At 44.4% G+C, this 24,023-nt stretch overlaps 3 protein-coding genes across 29 annotated transcripts in view; 2 read left to right on the top strand and 1 right to left on the bottom strand.

The window, feature by feature from the left end:
• The first annotated feature begins 209 nt into the window (after nucleotides 1–209).
• Nucleotides 210–2,060, top strand: MRPS16 (mitochondrial ribosomal protein S16). Its single transcript, XM_002718420.6, has 3 exons — nucleotides 210–367; nucleotides 779–1,039; nucleotides 1,793–2,060. Exons 1-3 carry the CDS (start codon nucleotides 355–357, stop codon nucleotides 1,924–1,926), a joined length of 408 nt encoding a protein of 135 aa, XP_002718466.1. The 5' UTR covers nucleotides 210–354; the 3' UTR covers nucleotides 1,927–2,060.
• Nucleotides 2,061–5,212: 3,152 nt separating this feature from the next.
• The window catches only part of DNAJC9 (DnaJ heat shock protein family (Hsp40) member C9), a 54,568-nt gene continuing 35,757 nt past the window's right edge, over nucleotides 5,213–24,023 (top strand). Inside the window, exons 1-5 of one of the 2 annotated variants that reach the window (XM_002718421.6) lie at nucleotides 5,213–5,473; nucleotides 5,652–5,792; nucleotides 6,309–6,563; nucleotides 9,556–9,642; nucleotides 9,992–11,210. In XM_002718421.6, coding sequence (XP_002718467.3) covers nucleotides 5,294–5,473; nucleotides 5,652–5,792; nucleotides 6,309–6,563; nucleotides 9,556–9,642; nucleotides 9,992–10,111 — 783 coding nt within the window. In that variant the 5' untranslated portion in view covers nucleotides 5,213–5,293 and the 3' untranslated portion in view covers nucleotides 10,112–11,210. Of the gene's footprint in view, nucleotides 5,474–5,651; nucleotides 5,793–6,308; nucleotides 6,564–9,555; nucleotides 9,643–9,991; nucleotides 11,211–24,023 lie in introns of those variants that run through there. The other variant, XM_089313488.1, reaches the window with a different exon arrangement.
• The window catches only part of FAM149B1 (family with sequence similarity 149 member B1), a 50,890-nt gene continuing 38,884 nt past the window's right edge, over nucleotides 12,018–24,023 (bottom strand). For 6 of the 26 annotated variants that reach the window (XM_070057837.2, XM_070057830.2, XM_002718422.6 and 3 more), the window contains 6 exons: nucleotides 22,017–22,120; nucleotides 18,849–19,076; nucleotides 16,940–17,060; nucleotides 16,347–16,469; nucleotides 13,462–13,534; nucleotides 12,018–12,357 (listed from right to left, as the gene is read on the bottom strand). In XM_070057837.2, coding sequence (XP_069913938.2) covers nucleotides 12,284–12,357; nucleotides 13,462–13,534; nucleotides 16,347–16,469; nucleotides 16,940–17,060; nucleotides 18,849–19,076; nucleotides 22,017–22,120 — 723 coding nt within the window. In that variant the 3' untranslated portion in view covers nucleotides 12,018–12,283. Of the gene's footprint in view, nucleotides 12,358–13,461; nucleotides 13,535–14,505; nucleotides 15,072–16,346; nucleotides 16,470–16,939; nucleotides 17,061–18,848; nucleotides 19,077–22,016; nucleotides 22,121–24,023 lie in introns of those variants that run through there. The other 20 variants (XM_089313473.1, XM_089313467.1, XM_089313471.1 and 17 more) reach the window with 5 other exon arrangements.

Genomic DNA, 24,023 nt, shown 5'->3' with positions numbered 1-24,023 from the left:
ATGTCCGCAGGGTGGGAGGTTTTGCAGGGCACTTAGCAGGCTCCTTCCCCAGGCCCGGTTCTCCCAGTCCGCCTCACTTCACCGCCCGACCTCACCGACCCGCGGTCCGCAGTTTAAGTTAGCGCCAGTGGCACCGTGTTGCATTATGGGAAGGACTGAGGCGAAAAGAGGAAGAGGCGGGGCTAAGCGGCCCCTCGGCTTCCGGAAGCGGGGCTTTCGGGCTTGAGCGAAGGGTGCTGGGTCCTGGCCCGGGCGGTGCCTGTGGTCGGCGGCCGTCCTCTCTCCTGCCAGCGGCTCGGGAGCCGGTTGGTGCGGGCGGCGGGACGACCTGAGGCGTGACGCGCCGGCCGGACCATGGTCCACCTGAGTGAGTAATCGGGCCGCCGGAGACCGCCTGGCGGCCGCGGGGCATCTAAGGCGTTCGGACCGGGTGGAGCTGTGAGCTGCTAGGCGGGCTGGAGGTCACCCGAACCTGAAGCAGCCACTCTGCCTCACGAGTGAGTCTGCGCTTAGTAATCTTGGCACTTAGTCCTCGCTGCCACCCCCATCTCGTTTTTCAGACGAGACAACTAAGGCTGCCACAGGGTCGCGGCTAGTCTAGGGCAGGCTTCTGCAGAGTGCATTTGAGCCGAGGGTGGGCTTCTCTGGCCTGAGTAGCACACGGAAGACCAGAGTGGAAGTGCGGACATGGCAAGGGAAGAAGGGAATCGTTGCACGTGCTTCGTTTTGCGCATCTGTGCACTCCGTGCTTGCGTCCTAACCTCTGGTTTCTCCACAGCTGCCCTCCTCTGCAAGGCCTACCGTGGGGGCCACTTAACCATCCGCCTGGCCCTGGGTGGCTGCGCCAACCGCCCCTTCTACCGCATTGTGGCTGCTCACAACAAGTGCCCCAGGGATGGCCGTTTCGTGGAGCAGCTGGGTTCCTACGATCCACTGCCCAACAGTCATGGAGAAAAGCTCGTTGCCCTCAACCTAGACCGGATCCGGCATTGGATTGGCTGCGGGGCCCACCTCTCTAAGCCTATGGAAAAGCTTCTGGGTAACTGGGCTCTGGTCTTACCTCACTGAGGGGATTTTAAAGTGAAGACAGCTGCAGGATAACGGGGCTGCTCGGGACTGGAATGGGAAATGAAATTATGATCTAATCGTCATTTTTGAATTAGGACACCTCTTTCTTTTTTTAATGGTTGGCTCAACAGAGTTTTCATACCATTTATTTATTTAGACTTATTTTTTTAAAGATACTTATTTGAAAGGCAGAGAGAGAGAGAGAGAAGTCTTCCATCTGCTGGTTCACTACCCAAATGGCCGCAATGGCTGGAGCTGGGCCGATCCAAAGCCAGGAGCTTCTTCTGGGTCTCCCATGCAGGTGCAGGGGCCCAAGGACTTGGGCCACCTTCTACTGCTTTCCTAGGCCGTAGCAGAGCTGGATCAGAAGTGGAGTAGCCAGGACTAGAACCAGCGGCCATATGGGATGCTGGCACTACAGGCCCTGCTACGCCACAGCACTGCCCCAAGACCTCTTATTATAGAGTTCTTTGTGACTTTTTGAGTGACTGGGGTTTTATGCTGAAAGTGGCGTAGTGTGTCTTGAATGGCCATCTGTCAGTTTACCTTTCATTCAAGTAAGGATAATGTTGGAAGACAGGCATCATCTGCTGTCTTCTTGCAGTAAAAGGAGGAAGTTGGGTGAAGAGGTAGCACCGAGTATCCTCGGTGCCTTTGGGGCAGAGTTCCAGGGAAATGTTGGCTTGTCCTGTGTTACAATAAATGAAAATCCTGTTGCTTTTAGGTCTTGCTGGCTTTTTCCCTCTGCATCCTATGACGATCACAAATGCTGAGAGACTGCGAAGGAAGCGAGCGAATGAAGTCCTCTTAGCTTCTCAGGAAACAGAGACAAAGTCTACAGAAACAGAAGCAAGCTGATTTCAGTGAGGATAGCAGTGGGAACAAGGTCAAGGTTCTCTTGAAACACTAGTGCACAACTCTTTATTTTGTTAGATTTGAAAGTCAATAAATGAAGTTTTCTGAGTCAGGCATGCATATCCAGCCTGGCCTGAGAAGGGCTCAGAGAGATTCATTCCTGTCCTACATAGAGCAGAATCTAGGTATTAATTCGTTTTGGGGGGTCTTCTTCTTGGGAAAGACAGTGGCTATGAGGGGGATGGTACTTTTAGGTAGCGTCCTGGGTCTCTTGGACAGTTTTACCTTACTATCTGATACCCTCTAGGACATACCTGCTTCAGGGCCCCCAGCCGGAATTTTTATGGCACATACAAATCTTTCCTTAAACTCCCAGTATCCCATGAGCTCAAGAAAACAGTTAACTTTGTTTATTGTTTTTGTCATTAGAGATTTATATTGTCTTACTTCATGTGTGATTTCAAATTGTCAAAGGAGTGGCTGGCACTGTGGCGCAGTGGGTTAAAGCCCCAGCTTGCAGTGCGGCATCCCATATGGGTGCCGGTTTGAGTCCTGGCTGTTCCCCTTCTGATCTAGCTCTCTGCTATGGCCTGAGAAAGCAGTAGAAGATGGCCCGAGTCTTTGAGTCCCTGTACCCATGTGGGAGACGTGGAAGAAGCTTCTGGCTTTGGATCAAGTCAGTTTTGGCCGTTGCAGTCATTTATAACTCTTTCAAATAAAATCTTTAAAACACAATTTAACAAAGGAGATTGGGTATGAAAATTGCCTTTGGGCTGTAATAACCTGCATTTTAAGAATGAGAAACTGGGGGAAAGCTCACTTCATAGGGTACCTATGTGTATTGTATGTCCTTTACATACAAGTTATTTGTGAGGATTATAAAGTAACATGAAGTTAGGTAGGATTATTTCGATTTTACAGATGGGGAAGCTGAGGCTCAGAGGTGGAAACTTGCCCAGTGATAGTGGATTTAGACGCTAATATGCCTACCTGAAAAGTCCTTCTAGCATACTATCTATATAGAGAAAGAAATGAGCAAAGTTAGGGACCTTTGAAAAGTCCATGTCGAAAGTTAGTGGTAAAATCATGTCTAGGTGTAAGTTCATGATATAAATGACTAATTGTGCCAAAGCAAAATATCACATTATCAGCTCTACCATACAACCATACTGAATTACTTTGTTTTAGTGTACACTGTAGATAATACAGATTGCAAATTTTGGCAGACTTAAGATGAAGGAAATTTATAGAAAAGTTTCTGAACCCTGTCAGTGTGCCAACTGGATACATGGGTTTTTATATTTGGCAAAAACTTCCTAGCCATCCAATGCTGGGGTCACAGGCTTCTCCAGAGTTGTGGCCAGTTGGTTTACTTGCCTTAAGGAGACTTTGAAGCCAAGACAGGCTGAAAAGAACTGACTAGCTAGGTTTGATCTTGAGTCTGGGAAGGGAGAGCGTTTTGAAAACTGGCAATTCTGAGAGGTTTAAAAGCTATGAGGTAGGTGTTTGGCCTAGTGGTTAAGATGCCCGTATCCTGTACTGAAGTGTGTGGGTTTGAGTTCTAGCTCTGCTGATTCCAGCTTCCTCTTAGCGTGTACCCAGGGTGGCAGCAGGTGATGCATCAAAGAGTTGGAATCACCCTTGTGGGAAATTCTGATAGAGTTCCCAGCTTCTGACTTCACTCTGGCTCAGCCTTAGCTGTTGCAGGCATTTGTGGAGTGAACTAGTAGATGGGACCTCTTTTTTTTTTTTTTTTTTTTCTCTAAGATTTACTTTTTTATTTGAAAGGCAGAGTTACGGAAAGAAGAGGGAAGAGAGAGAAAGAATCTTCCATCTCCTGGTTTACTCTGCAAATGGCTGCAACAGCCAGGGCTGGGCCAATCCAAAAGCCAGGAACCTGGAACTTCTTCCAGGTCTCCTGTGTGGGTGCAGGGGCCCAAGCACTAGGCTATATTTCATTGATTAGCCAGGCACATTAGCAAGGAGCTGGATCAGAGGTGGATGGGTGCCAGTGTCATAGGTGGAGGCTTAACCTGCTACACCACAATGCCGGCCCCAGCAGATGGGACCTCTTGTCTTGCTTTGTCTCTTCACACACAGATGGTTTTGAGTTTTTTTTTTTTTTTTTTTTTTGCATTGAGTTTCTGCCTGCTCAGGTATTCATTCTGAATTCTGGTTTATCCTCTAAGATCTGCACGCGTGTATTTCCCATGTGAGCTTACCCTCTCCCAGATTCCCAAACTTTTCTCCAGGCTTAGTGTTGCTTAGATCTCCAAGCCCAAGTTTCTCTCCATGTCATGGGTGATCCAGTCTGCCCTGCTAGCGCCTCTAATGCAGAGGGATCAAAGCCATACAGAGCATTGAGAAAAAACGGCCCTTTGCTGCTTCAGCACCTTGTTTTCATTAAGATGAAGGTTTGGGTCATGTTATTTCTACCAGAGTGTAAGTTTAAAAAAAAAATCATTTATTTAAAGGGGGAAAAAGAGATCTGCTGGTTCACTCCCCAAAGGCCTGAAGAGTCCAGGCTGAAGCCAGGTGCCCTTTGTGGGTGGCAGGGGCCGAAGCACTGGCGCCATCACCTGCTGTCTCCCAGGGCGTGCACTTAGCAGGGGCTAAGAGCCTTATTAACTTGCGCACCAGACACCTGTCCCCGCCAGCCCGGAAGCTGATTTGAGAACAGAACGGTGACTGCGGTTGATCGTGTGGTAAATGGCAAATCCGTAGGTCTTATTAGATGAAGAGTTTTTTTTTGTTTGTTTGTTTCAATGTAGGCTTTTTCCTGCGTTGTTTACCACAGCAGTTGCAATCCATAGGTTACAAAATCACTTGGGCCCACAGCACTCTACTCCTTTCAGGGTCCCTGAAAAAAAGAAAAGAAAAGAAAAGAAAACTAACCACATCAAACGAGGTGAAGTTGCCGAGTGCTGTTGTCTACTTTAAAACAAAACCCCCACGCTGGCCATTTATAAAATCAAACTAACGTGGGGACACTCCGCGTGTTACTGAAAAGGTCTCCGCGCTGGGACACTGGGGACGAGGGACGCCGGCTTCCAGGGTAGTGGGAGGGCGGCCAGAAGACGGGGTGAGGGGACCGGGCCGACGGCGGCCTCCGTGCAGACCCGGGAGACCCCGGGGCCGCGGGCTGCGGACCGCGCGCTGCGCCGCAGGTCGAATTCTGCGCGCCCGCGCCGGCGCGCCCCGCCCCTTTTGCGGTCGCCGTAAAGCGCCGCTGCGCAGCGTGGTCCCGCCCCTTGCGCGCCTCTTGTGACGCAGGCGCCCTAGGCTATTTGAGCGGGAAAAGACAGCGCCCGGGTGGTGTGGCGAGCGCTGGAACTCCGGCTGTGGCGGCCGAGACCGCCTGCCGCTCGGCATGGCACTCTTGGAGCTGTGCGAGGAAGTGTTCGGGACCGCTGACCTCTACCAGGTGCTGGGCGTGCGGCGCGAGGCCTCGGACGGCGAGGTCCGACGCGGCTACCACAAGGTGTCCCTGCAGGTGCACCCGGACCGGGTGGGCGAGAGCGACAAGGAGGACGCCACCCGCCGCTTTCAGGTACGCGGGCCCCGGGCCTCGGCGGCCGGCCCCGCAGCGCCTCGCTGGGATTCCGGCCCTCGGGCTCCGCCCCGGGGGAGGCGGCCGCTCTGGGCCCGGCGTTCCCTCACCTCCACCTCTGGCGGCGCGGTCCCTGCGGGAGTGCCGGGGTGAATGTTGGGTGCTCGTTTCCCCTCAGATCCTGGGGCGAGTCTATTCCGTTCTGAGTGACAAAGAGCAGAGAGCGGTGTACGATGAGCAGGGGACAGTGGACGAGGACGCGACTGTGCTCAACCAAGACCGGGACTGGGAGGCGTATTGGAGGTTACTCTTCAAAAAGGTACGGCGCTCTGGGGGTTTCTTGCTGACGCGCATTCGGTCCGCAAACGTTGACTGAATGTCTCCAAGGCCTTGCGTTTTGTGTTCATTTCGTAGGAATGAATTTGAGTTTGGCCTTGAAATGTAAATGCACATACCGAAATGAGTTCCCTGTTAGAATGATGTGACTGTTGCAGTGACAAGGCAGAATTCGTTTTACAGGATTTGCTTACTTTTACGCATGCATGTGTAAGCCTGTTTATCTGAACCTCCTCCCACCCGTGAGAGTTCTCTTGAATTTCCCCGACCCTGGGTCTTCATTTGGGAATTGTGAAGGCGGCATCAGAAAGAACCCGCGGAAAAGTTAGATGCAGGAAATTTGGTGCCTTGCCACAGTTCAACTCAAGCAACTGGTGTGTTTGGGGAGCAGCATTTTGACACTTAATTCTCCCGTTTTTACATGTTTTATTTAATTCTCCCGTTTTTACATGTTTTATTTAAACACCTCAACGCTAAAGCATATCTTCCTTTTTATCAGATATCTCTAGAGGACATTCAAGCTTTTGAAAAGACATACAAAGGTTCTGAAGAAGAGCTGGCCGATATCAAACAGGCCTATCTGGACTTCAAGGGCGATATGGATCAGATCATGGAGTCTGTGCTTTGTGTGCAATACACGGAGGAACCCAGGATAAGGAACATCATTCAGCAAGCTATTGATGCCAGAGAGGTCCCATCCTACAAGGCCTTTGTCAAAGAATCGAAGCAAAAGATGAACGCGAGGAAAAGAAGGGTAAAATTTTTTTTCTTTTTTTCTTTTCTTTTTTTTTTTTTTTGATAGGCAGAGTGGACAGTGAGAGAGAGAGACAGAGAGAAAGATCTTCCTTTGCCGTTGGTTCACCCTCCAATGGCTGCTGTGGCCGGCATGCTTTGGCCAGCGCACTGCGCTGATCCGATGGCAGGAGCCAGGTGCTTCTCCTGGTCTCCCATAGGTGCAGGGCCCAAGCACTTGGGCCATCCTCCACTGCACTCCCGGGCCACAGCAGAGAGCTGGCCTGGAAGAGGGGCAACCGGGACAGAATCCGGAGCCCTGACTGGGACTAGAACCCGGTGTGCCGGCGCCGCAAGGCGGGTAAAATTTTTATTACTACTCATTTTATATATCTTAGTTGCTTTCAAAAAGGATTTGAGAATATTTAGAACAATAAATTTGTATATATGACTGCTGAAGTTAACTGGATCCATATCGCTCATCTAATTAAATGGGCTTACCAGCTCCTCAGGAGCTTTTTTCTGTAGTTTTGCTCAAGGTGCTTTTCCTGTGTGGATTGTTTAAATAGTACCCTCTTAAATACTGAAATACTTTTCATACGGGCCTGTTCTTGGAGCTTTGCTGAGACATTCCTCAGGAGGTAAAAGGAATGGAGTCCAGTAACATAGAATACACAGTGGCTTTCCCAGAGGACCTCACTGTGGTGCAGATTATTGGGCCTTTGCTGTAAGGTTAGTTCTTAGGTTGTTTCTGTGTTGTTGTTATTGTTTTAAAGATTTATGTATTTGCAAGGCAGTTATAGAGAAAGAGATGGGGAGATCTTCCATCTGCTGGCTCACTCCCAAAACAGCCACAACAGCAGGAGTTGGGCCGATCTGGAGCCAGGCGCTTCTTCTGGGTCTCCCATGTGGGCACAGGTGCCAAGCACTTGGCTATCCTCTGCTGCCTTCCCAGGCTCATTAGCAAGGAGCTAGATCGGAAATGGAGCAGGCAGGACTTGAGCCAGCACCCACATGGGATGCCAGCATTGCAGGTGGCAGCCTTACCTGCTACACCATGACACCGGCCCCAGAATGTTTTTAAATACTTGTTTTGCTGTATCCTTCTGACCAAGCTTTGTCAAGAATGAATGATCGCTACCTTGTTTACCCTTAGTAAACAAGGGGAGGGCTGGAGATGATGGCAGAGGAAAAGTGCTTAAAGATAGATGGAGTTGTGGAATGGGTTCAGGTTACCAGACATCTCTGGTTTTTTTGGACAGTTTCCTTGGATTGGCACCAAAGTAGTCAGTACCTCGATGTCACTTTCATAATAAGGATTCTATGGAGAGCAGATAACTAAGATTTTAGCTCTTTGGTGGGTACTTGAGATGCTTTCATTTTCTATGGCTGAACTGGAGGTGAGGGGGACAAGGAAGAGGTCTGCAGCTTTTAGGAGCAAAATATAGGTGGAGAGAAATTTGGTTTTGGGAAAAATTTATTTCTGTTTTGCCTAGATGAAAGTTGATGCTCTTTCTGTTGAACTGAAGGGAGAAGTGGGGTATCTATCAAGATAATCATTTTGGTTTGTAGGCTAAATGTGTTTATTAAAGATGTATTTATTTATTTGAAAAAGAAAGAGACAGATCGTCCATCTGTTGGTTCACTCCCCAGATGGCTGCAATGGCTGGGTCTGGGTCAAGCCAAAGCTGGGAACCAAGAGCTTCATCCGGTCCCTCACATGATTGGCAGGGGCCCAAACACTTGGACCATCTTCCAGCACTTTTCCTAGGCCATTAGCAGGGAGCTTGATCACAAGTGGAGCAGCCAGGACTCCAACCGGTGGCTGATATGGGAGATGGCTTTATGTGCTGTACCACAACACTGGCCTTGGCTAAAAGGTTTTAGACATACGCTTTTTCCTCAGGTGAAACTGAGCTTGGCTGTTTACAGTGATAATTAGCTTGGGAAACTACCCTAGGGTTTGAGGGGAAGAAGGCATAGTTCTGAGACTGTCTAGCAAATGTGGCAGAACGGGGATACTGAATTGAGAAGATGACTTGAATACAAGAAAACTGTCTTTATTGATAACATGGTCCTAATGTGTCATCATCCCCAGTATTCATAGTATTCTTTGCTACTTAGATAATTCAACAGAAGTTGGGGCCAGTTATAGCCATAGTTGTTGTCATGAGAAGTTGCTGGGTATTTTGAAAAATTTGGCACATGAAGGCAGCTTTGAAACCTAGTAAGATAAGGTTAAAGATGTATTTGCTTATGTTTTTTTTGCCCACTCAGCAGAGATAGTTTTAAACCAGAGTTGATAACAAGGCAGCCATTAGTCCCATGTAGTAAGTTGATTTTGGGGCTGGCACTGTGGCTCACTTGGTTAATCCTCCACCTGTGGCGCTGGCACCCCAGGTTCTAGTCCCGGGTGGGGTGCTGGATTCTGTCCCTGGTGCTCCTCTTCCAGTCCAGCTCTCTGCTGTAGCCAGAGAGTGCAGTGGAGGATGGCCCAAGTCCTTGGGCCCTGCACCCGCATGGGAGACCAGGAGAAGCACCTGGCTCCTGGCTTCAGATCAGCGCAGCACCGGCCGTAGCGGCCACTTGGGGGGTGAACCAACGGAAGGAAGACCTTTCTTTCTGTCTGTACCTGACAAATTTTTTAAAAAAATTGATTTTAAAGAGAAGGAACGGAAGTACCTGTGTCCTGACAACCCTTTTGAGAACATCCTTGCTTAAGTGATCTTTCCTGGCTTTTCCTGTATATTGTGTTCCTTTCTGTCACCATGTGGTTAATGATGCCAAAGCATTCACTACTTCCAGTAAGTAGAAATGGGGAAAAAAGGGAAGGCTTACTGGAATCCGAGGACCCACTGCCTGCTTTCAGCAATGTTGCCTTTTAATAAGTATTTGTTATTTTACCTATTAATGTAACCCTCAAATTTAGCAGGTCTTACCATAGATTTGTTTCTGAGAAAGGGCTATTTTAGCATTTTCTAGCTGCCATAGACTGATGTGAGTTTCTGTTTCAGGCTCAGGAAGAAGCTAAAGAAGCAGAAGTGAGCAGGAAGGAACTGGGGCTTGATGAAGGAGTGGATAACTTGAAAGCACTCATTCAGGTAAACTTGGGAGGCTGTCACCACTTTCATGTTCTGATTCCAATTGGCTTTATTTTCTGTGGAGCATATATGTGGTGTGGTGGGTATTTTTTTTCTTCAAGACATGACTCATATAGCAGCTGTTTGTTTTTATAGTGTACATTCAGTAGTTTTTATAGTAGTCACTAAGTTCTACAGCCGTCACCACTGTCTTATCCTAGAATATTTTTACCACTCCATGAAGAAATCCATTCTTGTTAGCAGTCCCTCCCACTCTCCCCTTCCTTCAGCTCCTGGTAACCACTAAGTATTTTCTGTGTCTGTTGATTTTGCTGGATTTTGAAAGCTTGTGTTTTAACTTCTCAAACAGAGCAGACAAAAGGATCGGCAAAAGGAAATGGACAATTTTCTGGCTCAGATGGAGGCAAAGTACTGCAAACCTTCTAAAGGAGGAGGGAAAAAAACGGCTCTCAAGAAAGAAAAGAAATAATGGCATTTTTCTCTTCAAAGGTCTTTCTTTAGGCATTCCCTACCCGGTGCCACTTTAGGCAGGGTAGTCACAATTCAAAGGCAAAAGTGAAACCCTTGAGAGAAGTTTTCTTTCCGCCTAAATTATTCACGTTGAGTAAACCCAGCAGAGTTTCCCTACCATATTTTAGTATTCCCTAGAAATCACCTATGTTGTGGGAGGTCCACACAGGAAGGACTGTGGTGGTGATGTTTGGGAGGGTGGTATGCTTGTAGCACTTGCTTCGTGTATCTTGCATACTACACGGACCTCTGTCTGAGTGTGGGCCTGTGTACACTGTTCACTGATGTTGTGTGTCAGCTAGTACAGGTACTCTGCCTGGCTGGAACACCTTCAGAGTGCTTACTGAAGCTGTCTTCCAGATGGTTGCTGGTTTGCTTTTGTGCTTAATGATCCTGAATACACCCTCTTGCCTATCAATTTTACTCAGTCAGGTTTGTTATTCTGCAGTCTAAGAGAAAAGAGGTGTTCAGATTACTTCATGCATTTTTTAAGAATTGTATATGATTAAATAAATAAAAGATGGTTGTTAAGTTCTGGGGACTTTTTAAATGATCGTAGTGGTCATTTAAAAATGTGATCTAGATAAAATGAGTGGTGTTTGGGATAGGGAAGAGAGGGGAAAACACTGACCTGCTTTAGCATTATACTCGGCAGCCTGGTTTAAATAGCATAAAGAGTTGTATGTTGTAGGCCCATCTCTCTGAAGGCTTGCTTGTCTGAATTTGTTTCCTCATATTTGAGAGAGATCCAGATTCACCGAATTGTATATATTATGTCCAGTAAAATAAAAACGCATTCTAACTTTCAGGGACTGCACACATAAGGGAATTGGGCTAAATGACTTTAGAGGCCCCTTTCTGACTCTTATCTCTGGGTGGCAAGCCTTATTAAAGTGAAGTCATGGGATTGGTTTGTAAGAACAGTACAGATATTTTTACTTAAATAAGTTGGATATTGTATTGTTATATAATGTATCAATTTAAGGAAAATATGAGACATTTTTCATTTGTGATTACAAGCAGGTTAACTAATTGAATTAAAAATATAATTAAATGCAGCTTTTTTGAAGCATCTGTCTTCATATGATAACTTTAGAAGACCTTGGTATAATGTGAAAGTCGCCTCAATTTATGGTCATTTGAGTCTATTCATTTTGAAAATAATGGAATCTAAGATTGGTATGATCATGATATTCAGTGAAATTTCAAAATCCATCGTTAAAGCCATTGCTACATTCATGAGTGCCCTTAGGAAAGAGCCTGTGGTGAAATCAGAAGAAAGCCACAGTCATCTACTAGTTATGTTGTTAGGATATTTTCACATGGGATTAACTGACAAGGTTCCTTTGATTTTTAGGAAATTGCACCTTGGTGGCTCACTAGTAAATCCTGCAGACTATTTTTAATTGACTTAGAGCTGCAGGAGAAAACCTTGAAGGTGAGTTTGATACTTGGAAAAAAGATGTGGCCAATAAAGTACTTCAGGAAGAAAATAAGCATAACCTAGTTTCAAGTAGCCTTTGTAAGGCTGAGTTGTCCTGTCTGGAAAAAAAAAGGCATTATATTTTGTTACCTAAGGTATTTCACACCTGTGCTTAATGCTATGTTATCAGTTCCCCTTCCATTTCAGTCTACTGAGAGTAGTGAACATTTGAAGAGAAAGCTGTAGGAGTGACATCTATTTGAAGAGTAGCTTAGATTTTTTTTTTATAGCATTACCTCCCCAAAATGACAAACCACAACTCTCCAGAAATTAATACAAGCTGAAGTATTTGCTGTTTCTGTCAAATCTGATCTCATAGAATCCAATAGTATTCGATCATTGTTAACAGATAATTTGAGCAGTAATTTAGTGGCAACTACTCTTTGTTACAGCTTTGGGTACAAATTTTATTGTCCAGAGGAATGGATTCACTTAAGCTGAAAGAAGATAGTAACTGGAGATAGAAACGATACCCATGTAATCTTTGGCAGACAGTCTATTGTGTTTTTCTCAGTCTTAAATAGCTCTTCATGAAGATGATTTCAAGTTGATCTTGTACATAAGCTCTGCATCACCTGGTGACTCAACACTGATTGGTGTAATCTTCCCATGTGTTTTCTGCAGCCTGATAGGTTCTTCTCATTTGCCCTATGGTCCCTGCCTGGTTCTAGAGACTGGTCCACCTCTGCTTTGAGATTTTGTAGATTCGTGTAACTGAGGACCTGTCAGACACAAATGACATCATAGAGTAACGTTAGTAGACATTCTAGATCTGATATTTAAGCTCAAATTGTAGCTCAGGGTCTTTTTGCTCCATTTAGCACTGGACTTTAAACCTGGAGAATAGGACTGAGTAGGAAAGTTTTGTTTATCAAGATAACAAAAATCATGTTTACAAATTTTATCCTGTAAAATTTTTTTCAAGACTCCAATTTTTGAGTTAAAAAAAGCAGTAACCTAGTTTTGCTGAAGATCAGCCCACAAACCAAAAAAGGACTGAGATACCTGTTTCCCTACCCTAAGTGTTAGATTTGACTGTCAGTGTGGCAGAATGTAATCACTGTAGCCCAGAGGCTGCACTGCTTCTAGAAAGTGTTGAAAGCATTCAGACTACCAAACTGTTCAAACTAGCAACTGAACTAGGAGAAATCCCCTGGACAACAAGGATGATTTGAGGTGTTTTTTACTGTATTTACCGAACAAGTACTTCTGTATTTCACCTACAACAGAATGAGAAATGACCATGATGGTGGTGAGAAAACATCATAGGAAAAATTAAGACATCCTGAAATTTTCCCCATCACTTTGTTAATATGAGAGCCTTCCAAAAAATTATGGAAAATGTGCATTATGAAAAGGACACTCTGCAGAATATAATTTTAGAGTTTAAAGTTAATGGGATAGTCATATTCTTATCCTGATGTTTTAAAAATTATTCTCTTTGGCCTGTTTAACAGGCTGAGGAAATCATTTTAGTCCATAAGAAAAGAGATTTTGCCTACATAATAATAGAAAAAGCATGCCCTGTTTTTAAAGAACATTTTGAATGTTACAAAAATGACTTATTTGACTCAATTTTTTTAGTTTTGTTTTTTTTTTTTTTAAGTCATTTAATGGTGCGGTGGGATTAATTTACAAAGCATGAAGAAAATAGAAATCTGGAACTTTGCTTCCAAACAACAGAACTCTTTCAGTATACCCCCATCTTCCAACATGAATTTGAGGTGATATAAAGATGTAGAAAAACAAAAGAAAATCTGGAGGAAGAAAAAATGTAGGGAAAAAAAGAAAGAAAACACAGGGTCTTAACATAGCCCCACCTGTACCTGCAAATCCCCTACCAGGTCGGGCCTTATGAGGATACTCAATTGCAAATGAACGACCATACTGGGAGTCTGGCTGAAAGAGAAAAGATGAAACATTTCTTAAAATGCAGCTTCCCCTAAAGAATACACTTGAGCTGGCTGACAAGGGAAAAGCTTGCAACTGATAATCTTGGAAAAGGCACCATCTGGCAACCTAAGTATGCGATACCAACTTCCAGGCAGAAGATTCAAAGCCAGATACCCATAATGCTGTTTATTAAGTTGGTAAAAATTAGATTCGACAATTATATTTCCATGCCTTTATGAGAATCCTAGCATTTGTAAATAATCCACATGGTTTACTATTTCAGTTAGCATCCAAGAGAGTTTTATCTGATTCTGTTGCCTGCTAACTTTTTAAAACAGGAACAGCCATTTCAGCATCATAGAAATACCTATGGCTTTACCACCATATTGAAATTTAACTACATTTTTTAGCTTAGTGAAACATTTCAGAACTACCTCAAGAGATTTAAAAATGTAAAGACAGGACTATAATACTAAAATGCAAGTATCTAAAACATAAATGCCATCCTGGGGCTTCTGGTATACAAACCACCTCACAGTTCCCTGCCAGCACTGGAACTGACAGATTAAGGAATTGGGTGGACTAAAGTCCGCATATTCTAGAGATCGGGTCAGCAAACCTGGTTTTTGTGAAGAGCCAGATAGTTGATATCTTGGGCATTGTGGGCCGAATGGTGTTGCGGCAGTTACTCAGCATTGCAGTTGTAGTGCAAAAGCAGTCATAGACAAACTCCCTTCACAAAAACGGGCAGTAGGCCGAATGACCTATGAACTGTGGTTTACTGACCCCTGCTTCAGATGAAGACGCTAAGGGAACAGAATGCATTCTGGCAGCACCAAGCCTAGGACTCAGAATTAACACTCATAATTACATCAAGCTTCTTGCTCATCTTCCTTTTTACAACAGCAAATGGGAAAACAAATGGCTGAGGTAAGTAGTTTTCACTTTGTTGTAGACTTATGAAGAGGAGAAATGGAAATGTTTTCATGTTTTATTAAAGCAATCAAAATTTAAATTTTTAAAGAAAAAATATAGCCGGATATCATCAACAAATACTAAACACTTGTTAACCTGTATCAGATTATGAGAAGATATTCAATAGAGGTTCTCAGACTTTCTGATGTAAACTTTGAACCTCAAGTATTGGAAGTGCTCACATCTCCTTTTTGCCTTTGTTTTTGGTGAATTTTCCTCTGAAGTATCATGAGGTATACTGGGTTGAATAGTCCCCCATGTCTGGGCCACCCAAAAATTCATGTCCACTTGGAGCTTGTGAATGTGACCGTATTTGGAAATAGAGTCCGAGCAGATGTAATCAAGGTAAGGTGAAGTCACCAGATTAGAGGGGGCTCTGCATCAATGCTGGCATCTTTCTAAGAAGAGGGAATCTTGGACACAGACCACAGGGAAGAAGGCCACTGTAAAGACAGAGTGGTGCAGGTGCAAGCCAAGGAACGCTAAGGACTGCTGGGAGAAGTTTTTCCCCTACAGCCTGCAGAGGGAACATGGCTCTGCTGACACTTCGATTTTGGACTTGTAGCCTCTGGAACAAAGAATAAATTTCTGTGTTTTAAGCCACCCAGTTTGTGGTCATTTGTTACAGCAGCCCTTAGAAACTAATCCAAAATCCTGTCCTTCATTCTCACTACTCTTCACACACTTGATCTTAGACAAAAGGCCGAGAAGTGATCTCTCACTACTCCTCTAGTAGAAGAAAGGCTGTACAATGCTTCAGACTTTTAGGTTCAAGGGTCATGGGTTGGGATAAGTGGGCTGTGTGCACTACTACCCTGGAAACTGGTGCAGGATGTGGGGCCTCTGGTTACTGGGCATAAAGTATTGGCTCCAGTCTTTCCAGGCTCTCCAAGCCCTCTTGGCACAAAGAAGATGAGGGTGAGGTGCTACTGGCCTACAAAAGGACAAGGTCAGACCCCCAGTTTCCTATTGCTTGCTTAAAAGTAAGAGGGCTAGTGAATGCAGCATAAATGGTGAGGCAATGTGTCAGTATTTAAAACCACTGTGGGGGGAAAAAATCCTAACTTGTGCATCAGTCTGCAGTCTGATAGAACTGATCTCAAACCTCAGTTTTTATCCTTGGAGTTAAGCTACTTGATAAAAACCTTAATTCTGGCTGGCGCTGCAGCTCACTAATCCTCCGCCTGTGGCGCTGGCACCCCGGGTTCTAGTCCCGGTCAGGGTGCTGGATTCTGTCCCGGTTGCTCCTCTTCCAGTCCAGTTCTCTGCTGTGGCCTGGGAGGGCAGTGGAGGATGGCCCAAGTGCTTGGGCCCTGCACCCACATGGGAGACCAGGAAGAAGCACCTGGCTCCTGGCTTCGGATTGGCGCAGTGCACCGGCAGTAGTGGCCACTTAGGGGGTGAACCAACGGAAGGAAAACCTTTCTCTCTGTCTCTCTTACTTAATTCTACCAAGCTAGTACTTCTTTCCCCCATTTCTTTCCTCAGTAATTAAGAGCATAAAGGAAGGGCCAGCATTGTGGTGTAGCAGGTTAAGCTGCCACCTGTGATGTGGCATCCTATAATGGGTGGTAGTTTGAAACCTGCCTGCACTGCTTTTCACCCAGCTCCCTGCTACTGCACATGGGAAAGCACTGGAAGATGGCACAATTCCTTGGACCCCTACACCCATTTAGGAGACCTGGAAGAAGCTCTGGGCCCCTGGCTTTAGCCTGGCCCAGCCCTGGCCATTGTGGCCATTTGGGGAGTGAACCAGTGGGTAAATGATCCCTCTGTAACTCTGCCTTTTAAATTGTTTAAAATCTTTTAAAAATAAAACAAAACAGGAAGTACATGACTGTACCAGAAATGACTGAGTTGTGTTGGGCCTGGAGAAGTAGTCAGGTAAAAGGAGCCTCTCTTGAGGCTGCTGATTAGGCTCATCCACCACTGCACTTCGAGCTCGATTTGAATCGCCGTGCGGTTTCTGCAGAGGAGACAAGAATTACAGAAACAGTTGAAGGGTGGGTGTTTGCCATAGCAGTTAAGGTGGCATTCGGGATGCCTACATCTGTGTCCAAGTGCCTGGGTTCAAGTCCTATTTCCACTAATGATTCCAGCTTCCTGCTAAGGCACACACCAGGAGGCAGTAACTGTTGGGACCCAGGTAGGAAACTTGAGTTTTGGGCTTTAGTCTGGCCCAGCCCTGGCTGTTTAGGGAATTTGGGAAGCATTTAAAAGCTGGAACAATTTGTAGTGGGAGCTGCACATGTTCTATATCAGCCCTACAAAGTGTGGTTAGTACAGGCCAAGGCACTCTTAATTCTGTCACAATTAGAATTCAGTTTGTACTTTTAACAGATCATGGTATAACTCAAGACTAGAGCACAAAGCCTGTGGATCCCTGCCAATGAGGCTTTCCTAAGAAGCAAGTGAAGGGCAGTATGAGCGACCTACCATTTGCCTTTGTGGCCCCACAGCACTCAGATGTTCCACTTCAGCTGTGCCAATAGGTGGCAGCAGATTATTTCGACTCAGGGGCAATGGTGAGGGAGACAGCGAATCGGCTGCGACTGGGCTGCAGCAAACACACACCAGGATGTGGAAGCGTGAAGATGTACCAATATAAGCAAATTGATTAGAAACCAGATAAATGAGGCACATAAGTTTAGTATGCAAAGAAAGCTAAATTTTGATTCCTTTTCATGGGATTTTGAGCAGCTTACAGTATCACACATAATCAAGACTATAATTGAAACCGAATACCATCATGTCCCAGAAGTAACAAAACTTATGTTTCAACTTTGAAAACAAAGTATTATCAGAGAGGATAAGAGAGTAATTAAATCAAGGCCACTCATCCCCAAATGAATGAATCTGTAGCTCAGCTTAGATACAGATATATCCATACTTTGAAATAGTTAAGCAGGTAAGGAGAACACTGATGGCCTGAGAGAGGTTGGTGGTGGTTTTCTACATCATTTTCGCTAAGCCTGTTGGAATAAATTGTAACAAGAAGTTGAAAAACCAAAATTAAGAAATAACTGGCTGGCCTTGTGGTGCAGTGGGTTAAGCCACAGCTTGCAATGCCTGCATCCCATATCCCCAGTGCCAGTTGGCTTTTGGCTGCCCTGTTTCCAATGCAGCTCCCAGCTAATGTGCCTGGAAAGACAGCAGAGGATGGGGCCTTTGCCACCCATGTGGGAGATTCAGGTGGAGTTCTGGGCTCCCGGCTTCAGCTCAGACCAGCTCTGGCCATTTTGGCCATTTAGGGAAGGAACCAGCAGCAGCAGCAGAAGAGCTTTCCCTTTCTCTCTCTTTCACTCTGCTTTTCAAATCCTTTCTTTTTTGTTTTTTGTTTTTGTTTTTTTGTTTGTTGTTTTTTTTTTTCTTTTTTTGTAAAATAACACTCTAGGGAGGAAGTAGAGTAACACATGTTTAACTTAGGAGCTGAATTCAGAACACAGTTGTGTCACTATCGCCACACCCTTGGTTATAGTCTTAGAAATCAACCATCTATTCTGTGAATTAACTAATAAAAATTTCTACTTAAAAACTGGCTTCTAGATGGTATTGTGGACAGTAAAGCTGAGCATTTAGTGAAGGCTGGAAAAAAACATTTTAGTATTTTTCCTAAGAAGTATTAATGGATATTTTTCCTTCTATAAGCAATTCATCTGAGGCTTATGAAGTTTTAATTGTCAGTAGAATACAGAATAAACAGATCCCAAAGTCAGAGAAAAGCTTGGAGGAGAATTTTGGGATGAATTTTGGTGAGGGTAATAATTAATACGCACAAACACATTATTCTTTTTGTAAATCCTATTGTGTTCTAGCCAACTTTTTTTAGAAATTTTCAACTAAACAGAAATATCTGTAGTTCATTAAAATTAAACCCAATTTAAAAGCTCTATTGTTTTTAACCAATGGATAATCTTTCATTAGGATACGTAGTAACTGGGGTGGGGGTTTGGCACAGTGATTAAGATGCTGCTTTGTATGCTCACATCCCATATCAGAGTGCCTGAGGTCAAGTTCTGGCTCCCCCACCAGTCTGGCTTCCTACAGATGAGCACCCTGGGAGGCAGCTGGTGATGGCTCAAGTAGCTGGGTCCCTGCCACCCATGTGGGAGAGCTGGATTGAGTTTGATGCTCCTGGGTTCAGACTGGCCCAGCACCAGCTGTTGCAGACATTTGAGGGGTGAACCAGCAGATGGAAAAGCTCTTTCAAATAAAGTAAATACTAAGATTCAAGAGAATACTGAAAGATTAGTTTCTAGGTATCAATTTCAATCTTACACTTAAATTCTTTGTGTTAAATTGTTTAGTTTTACCAGTTTCCTGAAATTTTGCATTTGAAACCTACACCCAGGATCCTCTGAAGATTTCTTCTGCAGGTTTTGGAGTCCCAGTGCATGAATGGCTTGTGCTGATGGGATGAAGAGTACGTGGCGGGGGATTACGTCTCCTGGCGGACTGCACTGTGTAGGACAGATACGATGCAGTGAGGAGCTCCGTGGATCGATTTGGCCAATTTCGGAATGAAAGGATGGTGCTGGACCCAGGCCTCATAAGTAGCTTGTCATCAAGATCTCTAGGGGCCAAATCAGAAACCCACAATAAAATAAAGGTCACTCTCTACAGGAAGGTAAGACTCACAGCGTGAAAAGCTTTAGACTATTAACTGCAGTCAGAAGAAAAACGAGAAAAAAGACAAAGCCCTTTCAGGAAGTAACCTAGTTTCTAGGAGACACTCAAGCATGAAACTTTAGAAAAAGAAGATATTACTTCAATTACTAACAATTTACTAGGCTGGAGATTGGGACAGCAAGTCCATTATTCACTTGCTATCGCAGTCACTTGTTCAGTCACTGGCAAAGACAAACCCAAAGGATACCTTCTCCAAAGTACTTTACAAAGTTTGCCACAAAGGTTGCGTCCTGCTGTATCTGCAACATTCTCTGCTGAAGGAATGCCACCAGAAAGACAACTGCATGGTCAATAGTGCAGCTTGGGAGCAGCCGTGGCACTGTGTGACTCATACTGCAGAAGTTAACGTGCTGAGCCATTTGCAGCCTACAGGGATAAGGATTCAAGTGTGGGTTCTTTGGAAAGCTGGGAGCCAGCAAAGTGTGCTGCCCAAGGCAGTGGGAACACAGATCCCTATTTGCATAAACAGCTATGAAAGATAATATTTCTGTAAGCCTTCTGACAAATAAATTACCATGCCGGCCTGCGCCACGGCTCACTAGGCTAATCCTCCACCTAGCGGCACCGGCACACTGGGTTCTAGTCCTGGTCAGGGCGCCGGATTCTGTCCCGGTTGCCCCTCTTCCAGGCCAGCTCTCTGCTGTGGCCAGGGAGTGCAGTGGAGGATGGCCCAAGTGCTTGGGCCCTGCACCGGCATGGGAGACCAGGAGAAGCACCTGGCTCCTGCCTTCGGATCAGCGCGGTGCGCCGGCCGCAGTGCACCAGCCGCAGCGGCCACTGGAGGGTGAACCAACGGCAAAAGGAAGACCTTTCTCTCTGTCTCTCTCTCACTGTCCACTCTGCCTGTCAAAAAAAAAAAAAAAATTACCATGCCTCAACAGTTCTGCCTGCCAGGATTCTGGGGTTTTCTTTGCTTTTGCTTTTTAAACCAGAGAAGACATCTGGCTATTCTAAGATCTGCTAAAAGATAGTATTTGTATAATGAAACAAATAGAAACAGACAAAAGCTGATCTCTGCTACTTGGCTGTATGGCTTTCAGCAAGTTCCTGGATCTTTGCATGAGAAGACCACTTTGGTGCACTCTCATGGAAAACATGCCACAGTTTGGAGAACTTTAAAGGGAAAATACCCATAAAGGAAGAGGACTAAGCCTTGAGAATTGCTTCCTATCTCCCTATCCATTCATTTAATTTTTTTTTAACATGCCCTAACTGCATTTTAATTGTAAAAGGTTTTAGCAACCCCACGTTCATCATTATTTTGTTGTGAACTCCTCATTCATAATTCTCCAGCCAGCTGGCTTTTAGATCAGTCTCCAAATTTGATTTCTTCCATATTTCCAATGAGACCTCCTCCTCATTGTAAACTCAATACACTCCAAAAGAAACTCATGTTTTCCTGCAAGACAACCTTCCCTTAAGCTTGAAATTTCAGAATTAACTTGGATTCCCCTGTTTTGATGGAATTTCATTTCCTTTACAGTATTTCCTCACATAGTAAATTCCTTCCGTATTCTTTGCTACAGCTTGAATGCAGACCCTTAGCAGCTCAGCTCATACCTGAACTCCTACATCAGACTGCACCTTCAGTTTTTCCTGCTCCACTGTCCTAAGACTGTGAAATCTTTCAAAGTTCTGATTTAAAAGTATGGGAAGTTGTATGGCAGTTTCTTACAAAATTCAAGATAACTTGTCCTATGGTCCTGTCATTTCTAGTATTGACTAGAAGAAATGAGACCATACACACAGAAAAGGCCTATGCAAAAATATCCATAGTGCCTTTATGTATAATAGCCCCAACCTGGAATCAACTCGTGTTAAGTAATAGGAGAGTAGATAGTTAAATTGTGATGTATTCCTACAGTGGAGTACTACTCAGCAATAGAGGTCATAGGCAACAGCATTCAAAACCCTCCTGATACCAACAGGCACTAGTTTCAATAGCCTCTTCTTCCCTGCTAATCTTATCATGGTCTGGTTTGTTTGTTTGTTTGTTTGTTTTTTGACAGGCAGAGTTAGACAGTGAGAGAGAGACAGAGAGAAAGGTCTTCCTTTTTCCATTGGTTCACCCCCCAAATGGCTGCTATGGCCGGTGCTGCGCTGATCTGAAGCCAGGAGCCAGGTGCTTCCTCCTGGTCTCCCATGCCGGTGCAGGGCCCAAGCACTTGGGCCATCCTCCACTGCCTTCCTGGGCCACAGCAGAGAGCTGGACTGGAAGAGGAGCAACCGGGACAGAATCTGGCGCCCCAACCGGGACTAGAACCTGGGGTGCCGGCGCCACAGGTGGAGGATTAGTCTAGTGAGCTGCGGCGCCGGCCCCATGGTCTGTTTTAATTGTAGAAATTATCAGTGTTCTTTGATGAGTAGCATTAAAGTTCTGACCTATCTCCCTGTTCTACCACAACAAAAAAGATCTGTTCTCTTGCCTAAAAAGTTTATATTTTTCCATCTCTCAACTTTTTCCCTCAGCATTCCTCCACCTGGAATGGCCTTGCTCCTCTTCTATGATGATTATCCCAACCCTCATCTTTCAAGGATTACCCACAAAAATGCCTCCCTTTGGGGCTGCCAGAGCACTCACTTGGCATTCAGTCACACAGATGCCCTATATGGTTAGGTCTCTTTTTACTCAAGTATGTAATTTCTTTCTAGTTATTATCAGCTTCCTGTTGGTATAGACCTTGCCCTGGGTTGTTTTACTCCCCAGGTATATCTAGTTGCTTAGCAGATAGCCAATACACGCACGCATGCTAGTTACTTTGCTTTACCTTTATTTCTTAGAGTTCTACTTAAATAGAGTCAATGCAAAGGTTATACTTCTTACAGGAGCTTGTCCATTAGGGAGAGATTTCTTGGCTGTAGAGGCATTCCATGAACCAAGAGACCATTCACATTTGGCTGATGACCACTTGCTTGACAGAGACTCATCTACATGTCAAAAGAAGATTTTACTTATTATTAGTTGGTGAAGATACCTGCTTGGCTTCCCAATTTTGGCAAAAGTTAACATTTTCAATTAAGGGACTTTGACATTTTCCCTGTGCCTTTTGTAACATTTTGGCCAATAGCCATAGCTGGGGCCCTGAACCCCTCTCAGAATCACTAGGTTCTTTCCATTTCTAAATGACAGCAGGTAGGGGAAGCCTGATTAACCCAGATGAAAGCAATTAGCAGTCACTCTTAAAGTTAGAGGAGACCTTTATTATTATTTACATTATAATAGAAATGAAATATGGAGCAATAAAAGAAAGAGAGATGAATTCCAACCCTTTCATCATCACATAATCCTGGTCTGTACAAACTAATCCTTTCTCTCACCATCCCTGGAGTAGTCAGCTGTCATCAAATGATAACCTAAGTCCTGTAGTCTATATGTCAGGAGTTAATCTTATTTATTCTAATGCTAGTAGGATTTGGTCTTATTTGGACTGGAACTGCTACACTGAAGCTCCACTTGTTTTCTTTCTCAGGTCATCAGTACAGTGCCATTTCCAGCCATCTCATCCTCTGCACAGAATTTATTTATTTCCTTCTTTCAAGAATATTTGAATTAACCTTCTCCTTCCTTTGGTGATTAACAACCAGATCCATCGAATTAACGATTCAGGGCTTATGCTTTCTAAACCACAGCCAGACCAGTTTATTATGTGAAGTGCTTGATCCAAAGTAATGGTAGTTTAGTGGCTCATCCCCTGATTCAGAGTTATGAGCCTTGCTAATCTCCAAAAATGTATATGTATTTGAGAAAAAGGATCCACTTGTTTGTTCACCAAATGCCTGTAATGGTCAGAGTCGAGCCAAGAGCAGCCAGGAACTTGATTCTGTTTTTAAATAGCACTTTTGTAAATATTTTAAGTAACCCTTTTATGCTAGTATACCAACAAATATTATAACTTGGCTAGTAAAATCCAGGACCAGTGAATATGGCCCAACGATTAGAATCCTTCTCCTCTAACCCCACCCCCACCCTCCGCCCCATAAGTAATACTAGGAAACTATCACACAGGAACTGGGACTACATAATTCATTACACAGGGATGAGACCAAGATCATTAGCCTTCTGGAAAAAAACAAAACAAGAGGCCATCTTTGTGCTTGTTTGCAGACTTACTTGAGATAGGTTTTCTCTTCCCTTTGATTTGCCTTTTACACCTGAGTTACAAGATAAACATTCATAAGGTAAACTAGTCAAAAGATTCAAATATTAAACCAACAAAAATGGTTGGGCATTTGACTTAGTGGTTAAGATTCTGGTTAACATGGTTAACACATCCCACATCAGGTGCCTGGGTCCAAAGCGCACTTCTGATTACTGGTTCCAGCTTCCCGCTTATGTGGACCCTGAGAAATAGCAGTGGTGGCTCAGGTAGTTGGGTTCCTGCCATCCACGTGGGAGACCTGGATTGAGTTCATAGGAATCCCAGCTTTGGCATGGCCCAGCTCCAACTATTGAAGGCATTTGGGGAATGAGCCAGACAGGAGCTCATTTGCTCTCAAATGAATTTAAAAAATAATAATAATAAATGAATTTTCAAAAATAGGGTAGTTAAAAGGAAAAAGAGGGAAGGAATCAAAAAGGAGTTCAAAGGTACATAGAATCAGAGATTAGTTCCTTTTTTCATCATGAAAAGATCTTCCATTCTTTCCAAAACAGACTTAGGCTGAGCACATACTTAATTCTAGATTGCACAAGTAAGTTTACAGATGCTTCTTCAAAAACACTGAGGATTTTCAACGCCAATGCGCTATTTTTTAAACTGAAACTAATCAATGTAGAGTCATTGGATTACCACTATGTAAGTGTACCAAAAAATACTAAGTCATAAGGGAA

The sequence above is a fragment of the Oryctolagus cuniculus genome, chromosome 15, assembly GCF_051225735.1.
Source record: "Oryctolagus cuniculus isolate XC-2025 breed Fujian yellow rabbit chromosome 15, ASM5122573v1, whole genome shotgun sequence".
Classification (NCBI taxonomy): Eukaryota; Metazoa; Chordata; class Mammalia; order Lagomorpha; family Leporidae; genus Oryctolagus; species Oryctolagus cuniculus.
The sequence above is the reverse complement of the archived record's forward strand: the minus strand, read 5'-3'. Positions and strand labels throughout refer to the sequence as shown.

Coding starts and splice junctions, on each gene's coding strand:
- MRPS16 (XM_002718420.6), top strand. Junction 1,040..1,792: donor GCCTATGGAAAAGCTTCTGG/GTAACTGGGCTC, acceptor TGTTGCTTTTAG/GTCTTGCTGGCTTTTTCCCT.